Source organism: Lynx rufus, unplaced genomic scaffold (genome assembly GCF_022079265.1).
Source record: "Lynx rufus isolate CCGP_SWC_20201006 ecotype Redwood Valley unplaced genomic scaffold, mLynRuf1.p SCAF_7, whole genome shotgun sequence".
NCBI lineage: Eukaryota > Metazoa > Chordata > Mammalia > Carnivora > Felidae > Lynx > Lynx rufus.
The window spans coordinates 136,410,735-136,426,462 of NW_025814889.1; the positions used below are offsets into that span (position 1 = coordinate 136,410,735).

Here is a 15,728-nt window from a genome sequence, read left to right on the forward strand (position 1 = left end):
TACAAGAAGTAATTCTGAGAACACCCAAAAGTAAATAATAGAAAGATGATGGAGGGGTGCCTGGGTGGCTCAGTTGGTGAAGCGTCCGACTTCGCCTCAGGTCATGATCTCACGGCTCGTGGGTTCAAGCCCCTTGTCAAGCTCTGTGCTGACACCTCGGAGCCTGGAGCTTGCTTTGGGTTCTGTGCCTCTCTCTCTCTCTCTGCCCCTCCCCTGCTCACGCTCTGCCTCTCTCTCAAAAATAAGTAAACATTAAAAAAAAAAAAGAAGAAGGATGATGGAGAGGGAAAGCAAAACTTGAAGAATGACTGATATGAGTTTCATGGGTTCTTTATCGCCCATATTCCCAGCTTAGGCTTAAGGACAGTCCTACTTCTGGAACTATGCAGCAGGCATGGGCCAAAAAAGCTCCACAAGAAAGCCTGTATTTCTGACCAAAGAACCAGAAAGGATAGCCCTGAAGTACAAAGTATGTGGGGGATATAATGCCCCCTTTGTCTCTTTTCACCCTCCCTGTTCTGATCCAAAGACTCTGAGTTACACACCTACACTTTTGTGACATAGCCAGCAACAGTAGTGGCCAAGTAAGTGCCTAAAACTAAAACTCTTCCCTTTCACCAGAAGACACACTCTGTGCTCAAGGAACACTGAAGGTATCCACATTATTGTTTTCCTCTCACTGTGTTGCACTGGGGGTAGACCCAGTCATAGGAAGTACATAACCATGCAGATAGGCCCAAACCTAAGGGTTTCCAGCAAGAAGGCCAAAAAAAAAAAAAAAGAGGAAACAGGTGGGTGGGGGGACTCTCTGGGGGCTGGAAAGTGTGGGGAGAAATCATACGAGAGGGCTGAAAAACAGGATGCCTAAATCTGTGCGGGAAGTTCCAGATTCACTTCTGCTGTGCTCTTGTGTGAAACTAATCCAAAGCAGCACAACAGAAGCTCTGAGAACTTCACTACTGTGTACTGAAGACTTGCTCCCCCCACAACTCCCCACCTGCAGGGCTGCGCACATGGGCTGGCCTCATAGTGCTGCAGTGGCCTTGAAACTCAACTGACATAGAAACCACAGAAGGCAGGTTAGGACTTGCAGTCTGAACCTAACTGGATTGACTGTTTGCTTAAAACATAAATAAAACACAAATCAACACACAACTGAGGATTTTAACTGGGCCAGAGTATCATAATATAATACTTAAAAAGCCCATGATACAATCCAAAATAACTCAATATACAGAGAACCAGGAAAATCTCAACAATTTTCAAGGTAAAAGACAACAGACTCCAAGATGACCCAGATATTGAAATTATAATATTTTAAAGCAGCTATTAGAAACATGAAGTAAAAGTAAATGTCCTCAAAATACGTGGAAAGGCAGATAATATGAGCCAAGAGATAGAAGGCTGGGGGAAGACAAGAACCAAATGAAAACTTTAGAAATGAAAAATACAAATGAAATAAAATTTTTACTGGATTGGCTCGATGACAGAATGCAGACGACAGAGGAGTGAGTCAGTGAACCTGAAGACAGATGAACAGAATTAATCCAATCTGATCAATGGGGAAAAAAAGAGAAGAATACAGCTTCAGGGACTAATACAGGGATGAGTGGTACAAAATCAACAAGTCTACATTCATGTCATTGGGATACCACAAGGGGTGGATGGAGGGAGAGATTGATACCAAAAAAAATTTTTTTAAACATGAGGAAATAATAGCTGCAACCTTCCCAAACTCGATGAAGAACATAAATTTACAAATTCAAGAAGTTCAGTAAACCCAAAGAATGATAAAGAAAGTCATGCCCAAACACATCATACTAAAACTAATAAAAACCAAAGATAAAGAAAAACCTCCTGAAAGTAACCTGAGGAAAATGACACAGGCCATCTAGGGGGCAAGACCATTTGAATTCCTGCAGACTTCTCACCACAAACCATGAAGGCCTGGAAACAATGGAGTAACATTTTTAAAGTGCTGTGAAAATAACTGTTAACCCAGAATTCTATACCCAGAAAAAATGTCTGTTAGGAATGAAGGAGCAAGAGAGATTTTCTCAGTGAAGGAAAACTAAGACAACCTGTCTCCGGTAGACATGCTCTGAAAGACCTGCTGAAGAAAGCTTCTCTGAGGAAGGAACATAATAACAGAGAGAAACAGAACTTCAGAAATAAGGGAAGAGAAGCAGAAATGGCAAGTATAAACACACTATTTTTTCTCGGTTTCAAAATTCATGAAGCACAAATGGATAGAACTGGAAAGAGGTATAGACAAGTGCTTAACTGTTGTTGGGGACTTCATCACTCCTCTCTAGGAAGTGATAGAACAAACAAATAAGCAAGAACACTGAAGACCTGAACACTATCAACTAACTTGATCTCATCGGCACACTCCACCCAACGACAGCCAAATACACATTCTCATCAAGCATCCATGGAATACTCACCAACATAGACCATCTCTGGGGTCATAAAATAAAGCTGAACAAATGTAAAAGAATTCAAATCATACAAAGTATGTTTTCTGACCACAACAGAATTAAACTAGAAATCAATAACAGAAAGATAGTTGGAAACCATGGACATATTTTAAAATTGACAGAACCACACATAAATAATTATGGATCCAAAAGAAAGTCTCAAGGGAAATTAGAAAATATTCTTAAGTAAATGAAACTTAAAACTGTAATAGATCCAGGTTTGTAGAATGTAGCCAGCTCAGTGCCTACAAGGAAACTGATAGCATTCAGGGTCTCTGTTAGAAAAGAAAGAACTCAAATAAAAAATCTGAGTTTCCAAACTTAAGAGAATAAAAAAGAAGAGTAAACTATATTCAAAGCAAGAAGAAAGTAGGAAGTAATAAAGAAGAGAAATCAATAAACAGAAATTTGTTTCTATTGCACAGAAAACAATAGAGCAAAATCAATGAAACAAAAAGGTGGTTCTTTGAAAATATCAATCAAATGATAAATCTCTAGCGAAACATATCAAGAAAAAAGAAGAGAAGACATTACCTACCAAGTATCAGAAATGATAAAAGGGATAACACTAAAGACCCTCCAGATATTAAAAGAATGTAAGGGAGGAATATTTTGAAGAACTTTATTCTCATAAATTTAACAACTTAGATGAAATGGACCAAAAAACACAAACTCCAAACACTCATTCAAGAAGGAATAGAAACCCTGAATGATCTATTAAATTAATGAGATTCATAGTTAAAATCTTCCCAACAAAGAAAACTCCAGGACCTGATCAGTTCTTTGGTGAATTATATCAAATATTTAAGAAAGAAATAACAATTCTATATAATCCGGAAAGTGGAAGAGAATTGGCATTCATGACTCTCAGTTTTTCTTAGAGGGCTTTCAAAGAACAAAAAAAAAATTATTTATTTTCTTTATGAGATAACACTCATTCTATCTTGCAATACCACCTGGGTCCATTGATGGGGTCAATGGGGTCTTACATACATGGGGTCTTAGTGATCTTGATTTCAATTTTACTAGATCGATTTCATTATCCCAAGAAATGATCAATCATTTATTCTTTAATTATTTCCAACTATGCTAAAAGAGAGAGAGAGAGAGAGAGAGAGGGAAAGAGAGAGAGGGAAAGAGAGAGAGACTAAAGCAGTAAGAAGAAAACAGAAAATGAGGGAATTACTTAACCAATGACAGGATCTTGAAATGAATCACTCCCTAGTTTCCTGACTGCACTGCCCAAAGTATAACAGCATCTTTAGAGAAGGTGAAAAGAACACAGCAACACCATCTCTGTAGTCTTGTGTCAGTTTTCATCGAACATAGTTAAAAATTCAGGATTATTTCATGTTCAAATGGCAAAGGGAAGAAAATTGAGATAAGAAGACATCTCCCAATGATCAGACGAACCAGAAGAGGAATCCACACAGACAGAACAGGACTCTGGATTCCAGAGATGATGATGAGACTGATCATACAAGCCAAATTTTTTGACAAACGAATGATGTATTTCTAAGAACGAAAGGGAAATTTGGCCTTTCGATTCAGCTAGCCATTCAACATGAAGGACCTGATCATACACTATTTTGTGACAAGAGGCCGAAGCATCAAATTTTGCTAAAAGGGCACGTGACGGCGTTGTTTCATCTTTTATGATGTACATGAACCAAAATGGACTTGCTGTGGGTTGTCAGTAGATAAATGGACAGGCAGGTATGTTTTAAACAAGGGAACAGATTGGAAGGGACTAGATGATGGAGAAATGAAACAGGCCATTGGACTGATCGTTCTAATTGGCATTTATACATCTAAAAATGAAAATGTTTTGCGGTTATGAAACAAACAAGGTGGTCTTACTCTCTTCAACAAAATTATGAGCCCTCAAATTTTCCAAAAGTATTGTGTTTGATAATGCTGGTGGAAAGGGAAGGCCCTGAAGGTAGAGGGGCCCAAACAAGAGGGCAGGATGGCTTCCAGAATGGGATGGTGTCTAGGTGTGGCCCGTGGCTAAAAGTGAGGCTGGTGTGATAGGCGGGTGAAGGAGGGTGAGGCCTCCAGGCAGAGAAAGGGGTCCCTCCAAACAGGCACCCTGCGTTCACATCTCTGCCCACCACCCATCACCTGGGTCCTTCATCCGGCAAGTCAAGTGATAGGGCCTCCTTGTAGAGTACTAAAGGATACATCTTCTCGAAGCAGAGGCATGGGGTCTGGCCATGGGAGGCCTTCTAAAGCAGTGGCTTTCTAAGGCAGTGCCTTGGTTGAGGTCTCTCCACCAGACCCTTGGACGCCATGCTGGGTCTCCCTGGACTGCAGGGACTGTCCTCCTTTATATCTATCCTCCGCTCTAGGACTGCCGAAGGGTCTTTCTGCAGCACAATGCGACCCTCTGCCTCCACAGCATAAAACCCTCTCCTGTCTGCTGGTAAAGGATGGACTCCTCAGCCTGGCTCTCCAGCCCCTTCTCAGCTGGCCCTCCTGCCTCTCCAGGGCTCTCCTCCCACCATGCCCCCATGGTGCATGCCACTTCTGCACACACATCCTCTCCCCGTTTCCTGAATGTGCTCGACATTTCCACCTCTGAGGTGTTGTAAATGCCGTTCTCTGGCCTCGAACCACCATCTGGTAGCCTGCACCTGACAAACTCCTACTCACACCTCAAGATGCAACTCAGATGTCCCACTTTTCCCGTGCACCTCAAGCAGGCTTAGCTGTTCCCATCTCGGAGGCACTTCAGACATCCTTGCATTTCACTATAGCTCTTTATTTTTGTACCTGTTCCACATTCACCCATGAGCCCCTCAAAGGCGGTCTTTGTACCACCTCATCCTGGGGCCACATCTAGTCCTGAGCAGACCCTCAGTAAACACTTGATGAGCGAAGGAATGAATACAAATAAGAAGGCTGAGTCATTTGAATGGGAAGATTGCGCTTTGTGGTTGAAATTTTCTAGGTTCATTCTGCACACATTCTCCAGAAAATTCTTTCTGAAGGATATTTTTGTATTGTTTTAATGGTAAGCAATCAAGTCTCATATTACAGCTCCTCAGAACTTGAGCAATTGGAAGCAGGTGTCCAATTCACGTGTTATGCGATCATTTCTTTCACTTAGAAGGAGACCACAGTTGTTTTCTTTCTGGCCGGCTTTTCTTAAAGTACAGGCAAAACAAAACCAGCGAATTCAGAGAGAAAAATTAAAGAGCGATATCAGAGGGCCTCTGCAGCCTAGCCAAGTATCGCGTAATCTGGCCCAGTAATGGGGGCTTCTGGGAGTTCTCAGCTCCAGGGAGCTCCCCAGCCTGGCGGAAGGGAAGGGGTGGGGCCGCCGGTACCTCCAGGGCAAAACAGCCTAGTGAATGTTACTACGGTGCAGAGAACACATCTCTGTATTATCATAGTGGATGGGAGGGTTTCGAAAAAATAGTACTATTCCACTTATAATAATTGGTCAAGGAGGGGCTGAAGCGCTAATTCATTCATGCCTGTTGGCATCAACAGATCTCAATGGGGTGATGTACTGCCATTGCTGTTCCTGCTTGAAGGGGCGTAGGCGCTTACTGAGAGAAATGGAGGAGACGAATCGCGGTCCAGCTGGCACGCAGACTCGCCTCCTCGACCTGAGGGAGGCTGGCATGCAGTAGACAGAGGTCGGGGGTGGAACACTGCCTGGGAAGGGGTGGCGGGGGCGTCGTCCTTGTGGCTCCCCAAACAGTTGGCTCAGCTGACCCCAGATTTATAGAAAGTAAAAGACGTATACTTGACCCTTGAACGAGGCAGGGGTTGGGAGCGCCAACCCCCCCACAGTCAAAAGTCCCCATATAACTTTTGACTCCCCCCAAAATTAATTAGTAGTAGCCTACTGTTGACTGGAAGCCCTACTGGTAACACGACCGATTAACCCATATTTTCAACGTTATATGTGTAATACACCGTGTTCTTACTATAAAGTAAGCGAAGGAAGAGGACGTGTGAAGAAAATCGTAAGAGAAAACACATGTACATAATCACACTGTATTTATCCCTCCCCCCAATCCACATATAAGTCAAGCTGCAGGGTTGAAGCATTCTGTGGCTATTCAAGGGCCCCGTGTATGTATGTGTTTATACTCATAGAAAAAAGCCCGACGTGATATTCAGTTTCCATCAATTACCAGAAGGTGCTCCGTGGTTCCCCAAGTCATGTGATTGCCTGGGCTGACATGTTAGTGCCTGGACCCGTGCTCTCTAGACAAGCGTTAGCTTGCACAGCTCACAGGCAGGGGGCCGACAGGTCTCGCAAGGCTGGGCAACACCCATAAATCCGACCCCAGCTTTTTATAAAAGAAAAAACACAGAAGTGTCTGCACGTAGTTGTTGTGTGTGCCTAGAAGGCAGGCTGGCATGATTCACAGTGACACGCGAAACCCACGCTCACGGGTGGCTAGATCGGGTTGTACCTTCTAATCCGCACCCAGTATCTTTCAGGCTTTCGGCATTGAAGGCTAGTCCTTGCGTGGTTTCTCTCGAGCCCCCCAAAAGACGAAACGATCGCTCCCCGGGGGGGGGGGGCAATTCCGTTCCTCCCCCTCCTCCGTGGGCCCGGCGGGAGCAGTGGACCCCGTGGGGGCAAAGGCGCTGAGCCGCGTGCGCTCTTACCTAATGAGTCTTTGAGGCGGGTCGTCTGTTCTCAAAGACGTCTTCTCACACAGATTTCGAAATTCCCGAAAATTTAGCGTGACGCTGAGTCTCAGGCCAAGAAGGCCCAGGAAACGCTCAAACTCGTCGTCTTTCAGATTGAACAGTAAGAGCCGTAGCAGTCTGTGGACATCGCGCATGTGGATGATGCCATCCCTGTCAGTGTCTATTTTAAAGAAGGCGGAGTAGGGGTCCTAAAAACAAAATGCACGCGTCAAAGCGCTTCCTTCTGAACCCCCGCGACAACACACAACCCCGCGCGGGTGGGCTCCTCTCCAAAACGAGGACGGGGCGGTGTCCCCGCAACGGCTCCGTGGGCAAGTTCCCTCCTCCAGGAACATCCTTGCCACCATATGCTTTTCCCAAGGAACCACGCACCGCGTTCTCCCGTGCCCTCTTGTAATGCGGGGAGGCCAGGGCAAGGGACAAGAAAGGCTTTTCTCTTTCCTTCCCCTCTCCGCCTTTATGGTAAGAGGATGCTGGAGCTCTTCGGGACAGATAAAAATCTCGCCCTCGATCGATGTTCCTATAGAAGCTTCATGATGTGTGGCAGCTTCTGTCTACAGGAAAACAAGTGCGGTCCTGAATGTCACCTCGAGGGGCCATCCGGGGGCCAGTACCCGGTTTTGGGTGACGGTGCCGACGAGCTGGCCCTGTCTGCTGAGCCAGAGGGACTTTGCACGGGTGCTCTGCTCCGTCGGTGACGCCACACGAGGGCACCACAATCCCCATCTTGCGGATGAGCAGATGGAGGCTGGGAGGGAGCCTGTGACTTAGAGGCCACGCGGCACGCCGAGGGCCACTCGCCGGCAGGTTGCCCGCTTTCAAACCTCAGCTCTGCCGGTTAATACTGGCGAAACCGTAGGCAAGATATTTAGCCCGGCCGTGCTTCCATTTTCTCATCTATAAAATGGGGATTACGGAAGTCCCTCTCTCCTGGGGTGGTTGTGAGGGGTGAATATGCTGTTTTCTAAGTGCCCTAACATGTTGTTTGTTACTATTGCTGTCGCCTGAGGCCGCACAGCAAGTGCCCGGCGCTGGGGCTCTGAACGGGCTCTGCCTGGGCCAGTGCGTGTGCTTCCCCCGTCTGTACTTCCTCTGTCTCAGGCTCGGAAAGTTGGCGACGCGGCCCCAGCACCCCTCGTCTCCATCAGTACCTGACGCGGCCCCCACCGGGGCTTTCTGTGGTGACTTCAGAGGCGCTGCACTCATACCTTCCTGTCCCAGGATCTGCCGTAAGAGGTCGTTTACAACAAAGACCTCAAGGGCCTAATTAAGACGTTCTGGGACTTTGTGGAAAGATCTGCCTTCCCGCAGTCATTCATTCACTCAGCACCTCATAATGCGCAGTCACTGGGCTGAACAGATGGGGACCCACCGAAAATGCTGCCCTGCCTCCCAGGTGCCTCCCAGGGCCACCGCCATCCAGCAGGCTCCTGTGCCACCGCCTGGTGGCCTCTTGTCCAGCAGCAGCACCGGTGGGGACTTGCTCGGGGCTGCGGGCCACCTCTTGGCCACCCCTCTGCCCCCATTCCTCTCCTCTGCCCCCTTGCTGTCCTGCGAGCACGCCGAGCCTGCCTTGGGCGTCTCAGGGAATTCTCCACAGTACCTGCACCCTTCCGTGTGTCTGCTCCAATGTCACCTCTCCGGGAGCATTTCCTGACCCTCTCTGTACAACGGCATCTCCCTGGTCCCTGACACTCACCCGGCCTTAGTTTTCTTCACAGAACATGTCACCGGCTGACGAGCTGGTGATGTGTGTGTTCAGTGCCTTCCCCTTTCTGGAAGGTGAACATGTGGCCTGGGCTCAGGTCTGTCCTTTGTTGTACCTCCAGCTCAGAGCAGTGCATAGTAAACACCTGCGGAACGGAGCTGGTGGGTATGCAGAGGGCAACAAGTGTTTCCTGAGCACCTACTGTGTGCCGAGCACTCTGCTCAGCACAGAGACACAAGCTAGCCTCAACGTGGTCTCCGACACCAAGGTTCCCACAGTCTAGTGGGGAAGAAAGGCCTGTCTGCTAATGTAACAGCAAATCAGTGTGGCAGGGACGGGAAGACGGGTGTGAAGGCCGTGCTCACTGCCAGCCTGGACTGCCGGACGACAGGGACAGTCCAGATGCCATGGAATCCACGTTTATAATCCTCACACATGTAAAAACCTTCGTCATTCCCCTCATCTCGGTCTTTGGCCTCCCAGAATGAAGACTCCTACTTTTATTGGAGTCAAGTAGATGTTTCAATTCCTGGCTCCAACCTCTGCGAGACATGTGGCTTTGGGTAAGTTCCTCCCTGTCTCAGACCTTCAGTTTCTCCATCTGTGAAATGGGAACACGAATGCCTACCTGAGCGGGTCCTGTGAGGGTTTAAACAAAGGAGGCCACAGATGTAATCTGTCCGGTTCACTGCCTACACGTAACGTGAAGTCTTTTGTTCACTCAGCAAATACATATTGATCACCGATTACATGTCAAGCACTGTGGTGGCCGTTTGAGTTATTTGGATGATTTGGGAACAACTCAGCCCTAAGGTCTCCTAGGATCACAAGTCCACACACGCTTGTACCGGGAAGGGAACGGGCCGGCGGCAGATCTCCCCGCAGATCTGAAGGCGTGTGGAAGGCCCGAGTGCTTAAGAAAGACCAGAGCCTGGGTAGGAGTTAACTGGTCAAAGGGCCTGGAATGGCAGTCCGGGCAAAGGAACAGAATGTGCAAAGACATGAAGGCGAGGAAGAACACTGGCTGGAGTGTGAAGGGAGGAGGAGAGGTGGGCACAGCCAGTGCGGAGCCGGGGCCCGCAGGCCGGGCGGGCAGGACGGGGGCTAAGAACGGAGAGGACGCTCTGATCAGGGTGCATGCTGAGATCACCACGCAAGGTCAGACGTCGAGGACAGACAGTGAGGTGAAAAGTACAGTTGCAGAAATGTATGTAGAGAATGATCCCATTTCTGGGGGGGGGGGTTGGTTCCAGATTCTGATTGCTTTGAAATAAATACCTGAACCCGGGGACACGTGCCTGACCCTGCAGAGACAGTGTCTGGAGGGGGAGCCCTTGGCCGAAGGAGAACCCGTCCTCAGGTCATGCCCCTGCATCACCCGGGGGTGTCTGTGCCTGCCTTCCTCACCACAGTCGGGGAGAAAAGATGTCTCTTATTGGGTCATGATGAATTATTTCCTCAATTCTTCATGGTCTTGGACCTGAGCCGTGGGGGCACAACTAACTCACCTGGCTTTGTTGTTGTCTATAAACCTGAGCTGAGTGCTGAGACGACCTCGCGTGGCTACAAAATTGCCAGGCAAACAACAGCAGCGGCTGTAATAGTATTTGAGGCTAACCCAAGGTGGGGTTTCCATTATTGATGAGGAGAGATGCTCGGGAATTTCTCGCGAATAGGAACTCAATAAAATAAGTAAGGTGACTGTCCCTTCCCGCTCAAAAGCAAGGCACACACTCGGTCTCATTACTATACACCTGTGAGGACGACAAGCAAATCCCCAGTGATCCCAGAACTAACCTGCGTCCTAGTACGGATCATGTAAACCCTGGCAATTAGAGATTCACTTCTTTGTCTCAACCCTAGATTACAAATTCTTGGCAGGATAGAGCGGGTGGCAGTGAATGTTCATTGACTCAGTCCATTATGTAATCGTTTAAAACAAAGATCATTAGGAAATATGGCACGTGTGTGCACCGTAACCAAGCTGCACGGGTTCCAAAGATAGGCGAACAGGGGTGCCAGCACAGAGCCTGGCTCCCCCTACGCCCCCTCGCTGGGAAAGGTGAGCAGAGGGGTGGAGGCAGAGGCCACAGAAAGGAGGCTGGCTTGCGACGGAATGGGTGAGTTGGCCCCCTGCGTGAAGACGGCAGAGGGGTGCTGGCCGCGAACCCCTCCGGGCCACCCTGGTGACAAGCAGGGAACGTTTGCTCCCAGTGACCCTCTGCTTCCCCTCCTGCCCTCTCACCCCCTCACCCTCTCACCTACCTGTTCCTGCACACCCTGGGGCCTCCACCCTGCCGTGCAGCTACTACAGCCGGCTTATTAAATTGACCTTCCCTCTTTAACTGCTCCTTTACTTCTCAACGCAGAAACAGCTTAGGTCATTCTCTGCCTGCCTCTGTGTTTAAATGGCTGCTGTTTCTCCCGTCCTACCCATTACGGCTTCCACATGCAACCCACCCTAGCAATCTGTGAGCTTTTCCCTAAAGCCCATGACCATGACCTGTCCACCACCTGCCTGGGGCAAGCTCCCTCCCCTATTGTTTGCTCCTTCCTTTTTCTGGCCAGCACTTGCTGGGGGTTTAAGATTCGGTTCAGGGGCCACCTCCTCCAGGAAGTCCTCCTTAGTGCAGTCTTTTCCCTGTGCCCCCATGGCATGCTATGGTTCCTTCTACAACAGGCAACCCCATGTGTCTGAACTATCTGTTTCCATCTGCGTCTTAGACTGGACTGGGGCCCCCTCTTTCATCTCCAGCCTTTAGCAGAAATTCCAGCAGATCGTGAGTGCGTGCTACTTGTCTGCCGAGTGAATGGGTGGCGTGGACAGGATGGACAAATGCGCATCCCGAATTCCTCGTTAACCCCCTGACCCGCCCCTCTCCTTCCACATTTCTCCAAGGTCTTCGAGAGGCAGAAGGCAGACCCGGCAAAGCGGGAGCAGGGGAGGACCTCAGGGCTGGGAGGGGATTGCAGAGTTAAGCCCGAGCCCCCCTCCCCAGGAAGGGGAGAAGGGGTGAACCTGAGTCTACGGCGAGGGGCGCTGGGTCCCGTGAAGCGCAGGGCATGCCGGGGCTCCAGGAGTCCCAGCCGGTGGGGCTGGATGGCTGGGAGCAAGGTGGGGTGGGGGGTGTCCAGATAAGCCAAGCAGTAGATAGGTCATAATTTACCCGGAAGACTTCCTTCAGTCTCTGGGGGAAGCGCTTCACGCACTCTTCAGCGGTTACAAAGTAGCCGTCCAAGTTACTCTTCGAAAGAACCGGAGTCTGCGATGGAGCCCCTTCTGGCCCATTCCTCGGAGCGTCTGAAACAATGACAAACCGGAAGACTTCCGTTAATGGCGCGTCCACGTCTTTCGATTTGGGCACTGGATTTCTTTCTGTCCCAAAACCTGTCAGGATACTCGACAGCGGTAAGCCTTGCGATGCGAACGTAGCACTAACTTTGTGATGGGCTGGGTTCTTTTCCTTCAGTTTCCTAGAAATTCTACCCTTGCAGAAAGAAGGTGCTGTCTAGACTGCGGGGCCAGGCTCTTGTCCAGCACATGGCGCCCGCCTCGCCTCGCACACTCCCTCGTCTCCCCGCCCTGCCCTTCCTACAGGACCGGGTCGTATCTCACTGATCTCTCCATTCTCGGGGGCAGAGGAGAATTCCCTGCCTGGCTTCGGTTCCTAGAATCGTGTCCTAAACAGAGCAATGTGGAAGTCAGTCAATGTTTGTTAATTCACAGGCCACATGTCTGCTGGACACTGTAGGAGGAGCCTTCAGGTATGTGTTGGTCCTCCCAACAAACAACCTTAAGAGGTAGATTCTCTTCTTGTGCCTCGTTTGTACACAAGGAAATCTGTTATTACGTCCATCTTACATACGAGGAGATGGGGCTCGGGGGCTCCCCGGCTTCCCCAAGGTCACAGAGCTCATGGAGCCCGTCAGGCTCCAGAGCCCAGCAGCCTAACTACTGCGTTATGGCCTCTCTCCCCTAAAACTGAGGAAGACACTGTAATCTCTGCTTTAAAACCAACCCAGGGGCGCCCGGGTGGCCCTGTCGGTGCGCAAGTTGAACCCATGGGTCTGCGGGATGGATGGTGGGCGGGGCACCCGCAGCTCGTGGGCACCCTATGGCCCAGTCTTGAACCTGGCTTCTGCCTCGCCTCCACCTGGGCCTGGAGCGGCCTCCCTCAGGCTCACTACAGGTGCAGGAAACACTTCTCCTGCTGCTTACCTCCCCCTCCGCCACCCCGGGTCCCTGGCCTGGGGCCGGCCCAGAGCCGAGGTCTCTACCCCCACCCCTGCCAGCATCTGGCCATGTGGGGAGACAGGCAGTGGTGCGGGACAGATGCAGGGAAGAGGAGGAGGGGGACAGTGGGGGGAAAGGAGCGGGGCAGGGAGGAAGCCAAGAGCATTCAGTGACTACTGAGTCAAATTCCCACTCAGCCACCGACTCACTGCTCTGGGACCGCGGGCAAGTGACTGACTCACTCTGCGCCCCAGTTTCCTCACCTGAAAGACAAGTTCAGCCGGCACACTGGGAGCGCTAAGATAAATGTGAAAACCTTTTCCTTCTTTTTATCTTCCTTCAAAAATGTCAAAACGTATACCCAAGGGGTCAAAACGGTAAATTCTATGGCTTCTCGAATTGCCTGTTTCTCATGTGGGCGCGCCCTCGCTCCCCTAGGACAGGCCTGTCAACTGATACTCTGGTGTGGCCAGATAGATGGTTGACCTTCTCATTTTCCTGGCGAGGAGTCCCGGCTGCCACTTTCTCTCTCTCGGGGAGGCCCACTGCACCGCCCTGTCATCTCCCAGACTGAACGCGGGGGAGACGGCAAAATGCAAACAGGGCTTCTGGGTTCTGCCCTGTCCAGCCTGCACTGCATTTGCAGCAAAAAAGGAAGCGTATTCTGTCAACGTATTTGTGGGATTACTGTGGCCTTTCTAGAGGGCTTCTCTGTCCATCTAAACTCTAGCAAGAGGGGATGCGAGGGGGAGGATGACCCAGCTGCTCGTCCTCTCCCTGCCAGGTGCGTGGACCGGAGAGCAGAAACCGAGCAGGTGGCAAACAGGAGGACCCAGCCTCCAGGCTTGACTGCCCGTGTACGACAGATTTCCTGGCAACCGCTGGGGGCAGGGCGAGGGGAGGGACCGCGGCTCAGCGATCCTGGGCATGTCCCCGAATTTCTTAGGGTCTCTGTGTCCTTATCTACCAAAAAGGAGGAGGAACGCCTGCCTTGCTGATGCCTGGGTGTCACTAATCACAGAGAGGCAGCATCTGTTTTTAGGAGGAAAATCTTAAAGGACATGAAGCGTGATTGAAGGAGCACAGGCTCTGGAGCAAATTTTAGAAGCCGTTTGTGCTCTGAGTTTGTAGAAGGCTCCGTCAGGCAAAATTCTGCACTCACAGTTTGGTTTAGTGCAAAGAAAAAGGCCGAAACACAGTCAGATGAAGCTAAACAAGAATGTCTGTTTCCAGTCTTAGAACACACGCTGTCTCGGCACCTCAGCTCACACTACCTCACCCCGGTGGCCTCGCGGCCGCGCTCGCAAAGACTGGCGTCGCCACCGGTGGGAAACGTGTCCCGGCAGGGCCTGCGCCGGCGATTAGCTACCTCCAAGGCCTGCCGCCAAGTCCAGGTAGCTCGTCCCTCCTTTCTCATGTCCTGCTTCTGCAGTGAGCGGAGCATACTGGTCATCATCCACGGGCATTCCGCGATTTCCCAGCACCTGGTGAGGAAGGAAGCGAGGAGAAAGGCAGTTGAGTGGTCCCGGGGTCCCGGCTGACCGAGGCCCTCCAGACCCACGGTGGGCTCGGCCCCATGGCCCCTGCGCTCTGGCCTGTGATTGGTACTCGTGTGTCTCCACCCACAGGCTCCCTACAGGCGGGGCCCAGGTGTCCTGACTCCTTGGGCGAGGTGTGTTTGTTGAGCGAGTGAGCGAGCGAACAAAGGGGTAAGTGGGCTCGCAGCCTTGGGTTCAGCGGGCATGGCCCCGGAGGCTGCAGTCAGCACTGCAAACCTTTCCAAAGGCCATGCCATCCAAGGTATCCAAGCTCGCATCTGCTGTGACTGCGGTGGTTTCGGGTCTCATTAGTTAGATTTATATTCACACACATCCTAGGAAACACAAACCAAATAAAGCAGGGTGGCTGCATTCTGTGGAGAAAGCTGAGGGGGGAAAGGAATAGGGGATGGGATGAGATAGTACTCGTCACCACCATCATCATCACCACCATCATCAATATCACCACCATCATCGCCATCACCATCACCACCATCACCACCATCATCATCAATATCACCACCATCATCACCATCGCCATCACCACCACCATCACCACTACCATCACCACCACCATCATCAATATCACCACCATCACCACCGCCATCATCAATATCACCACCATCATCGCCGTCACCATCACCACCATCACCACCATCATCAATATCACCATCATCATCAATATCACCACCATCATCGCCATCACCATCACCATCATCATCAATATCACCACCATCATCGCCATCACCATCACCATCTTCATCAATATCACCACCATCACCACCATCACCACCGCCATCATCAATATCACCACCATCATCGCCATCACCATCACCACCACCATCATCACGCTTATTGCCTGCTACGTGCCAGGACTGTGCTGAGGTCTTTACAGATACAGAGCCTTCTGCCCCGGCCTCTTCACACTAGAGCTGCAGAATGTAAACCCACTTAGCTGCAGCAGGGTGCCTACAACTTGTGTGTAGTGCCTGGCTCCTTCTGTCTGGGTGCCGTCCTTCTTGGTGTGTGGGACTAGGACCCAGGGAGCTGGCACCATTGCCTTGCTCTTATTCTCACTATCAGTGCCA

General features: G+C 50.2%; 1 protein-coding gene across 1 annotated transcript in view; it reads right to left on the reverse strand.

Moving 5' to 3' along the window:
- The window catches only part of EFCAB6 (EF-hand calcium binding domain 6), a 221,574-nt gene that overhangs the window by 76,076 nt on the left and 129,770 nt on the right, over positions 1 to 15,728 (reverse strand). Inside the window, exons 16-18 of the mRNA XM_047067112.1 lie at positions 14,472 to 14,586; positions 12,036 to 12,169; positions 7,116 to 7,348 (exon numbers count right to left, since the gene is read on the reverse strand). Of these exons, the coding sequence (XP_046923068.1) occupies positions 7,116 to 7,348; positions 12,036 to 12,169; positions 14,472 to 14,586 (482 nt within the window). The remainder of the gene's footprint in view (positions 1 to 7,115; positions 7,349 to 12,035; positions 12,170 to 14,471; positions 14,587 to 15,728) is intronic.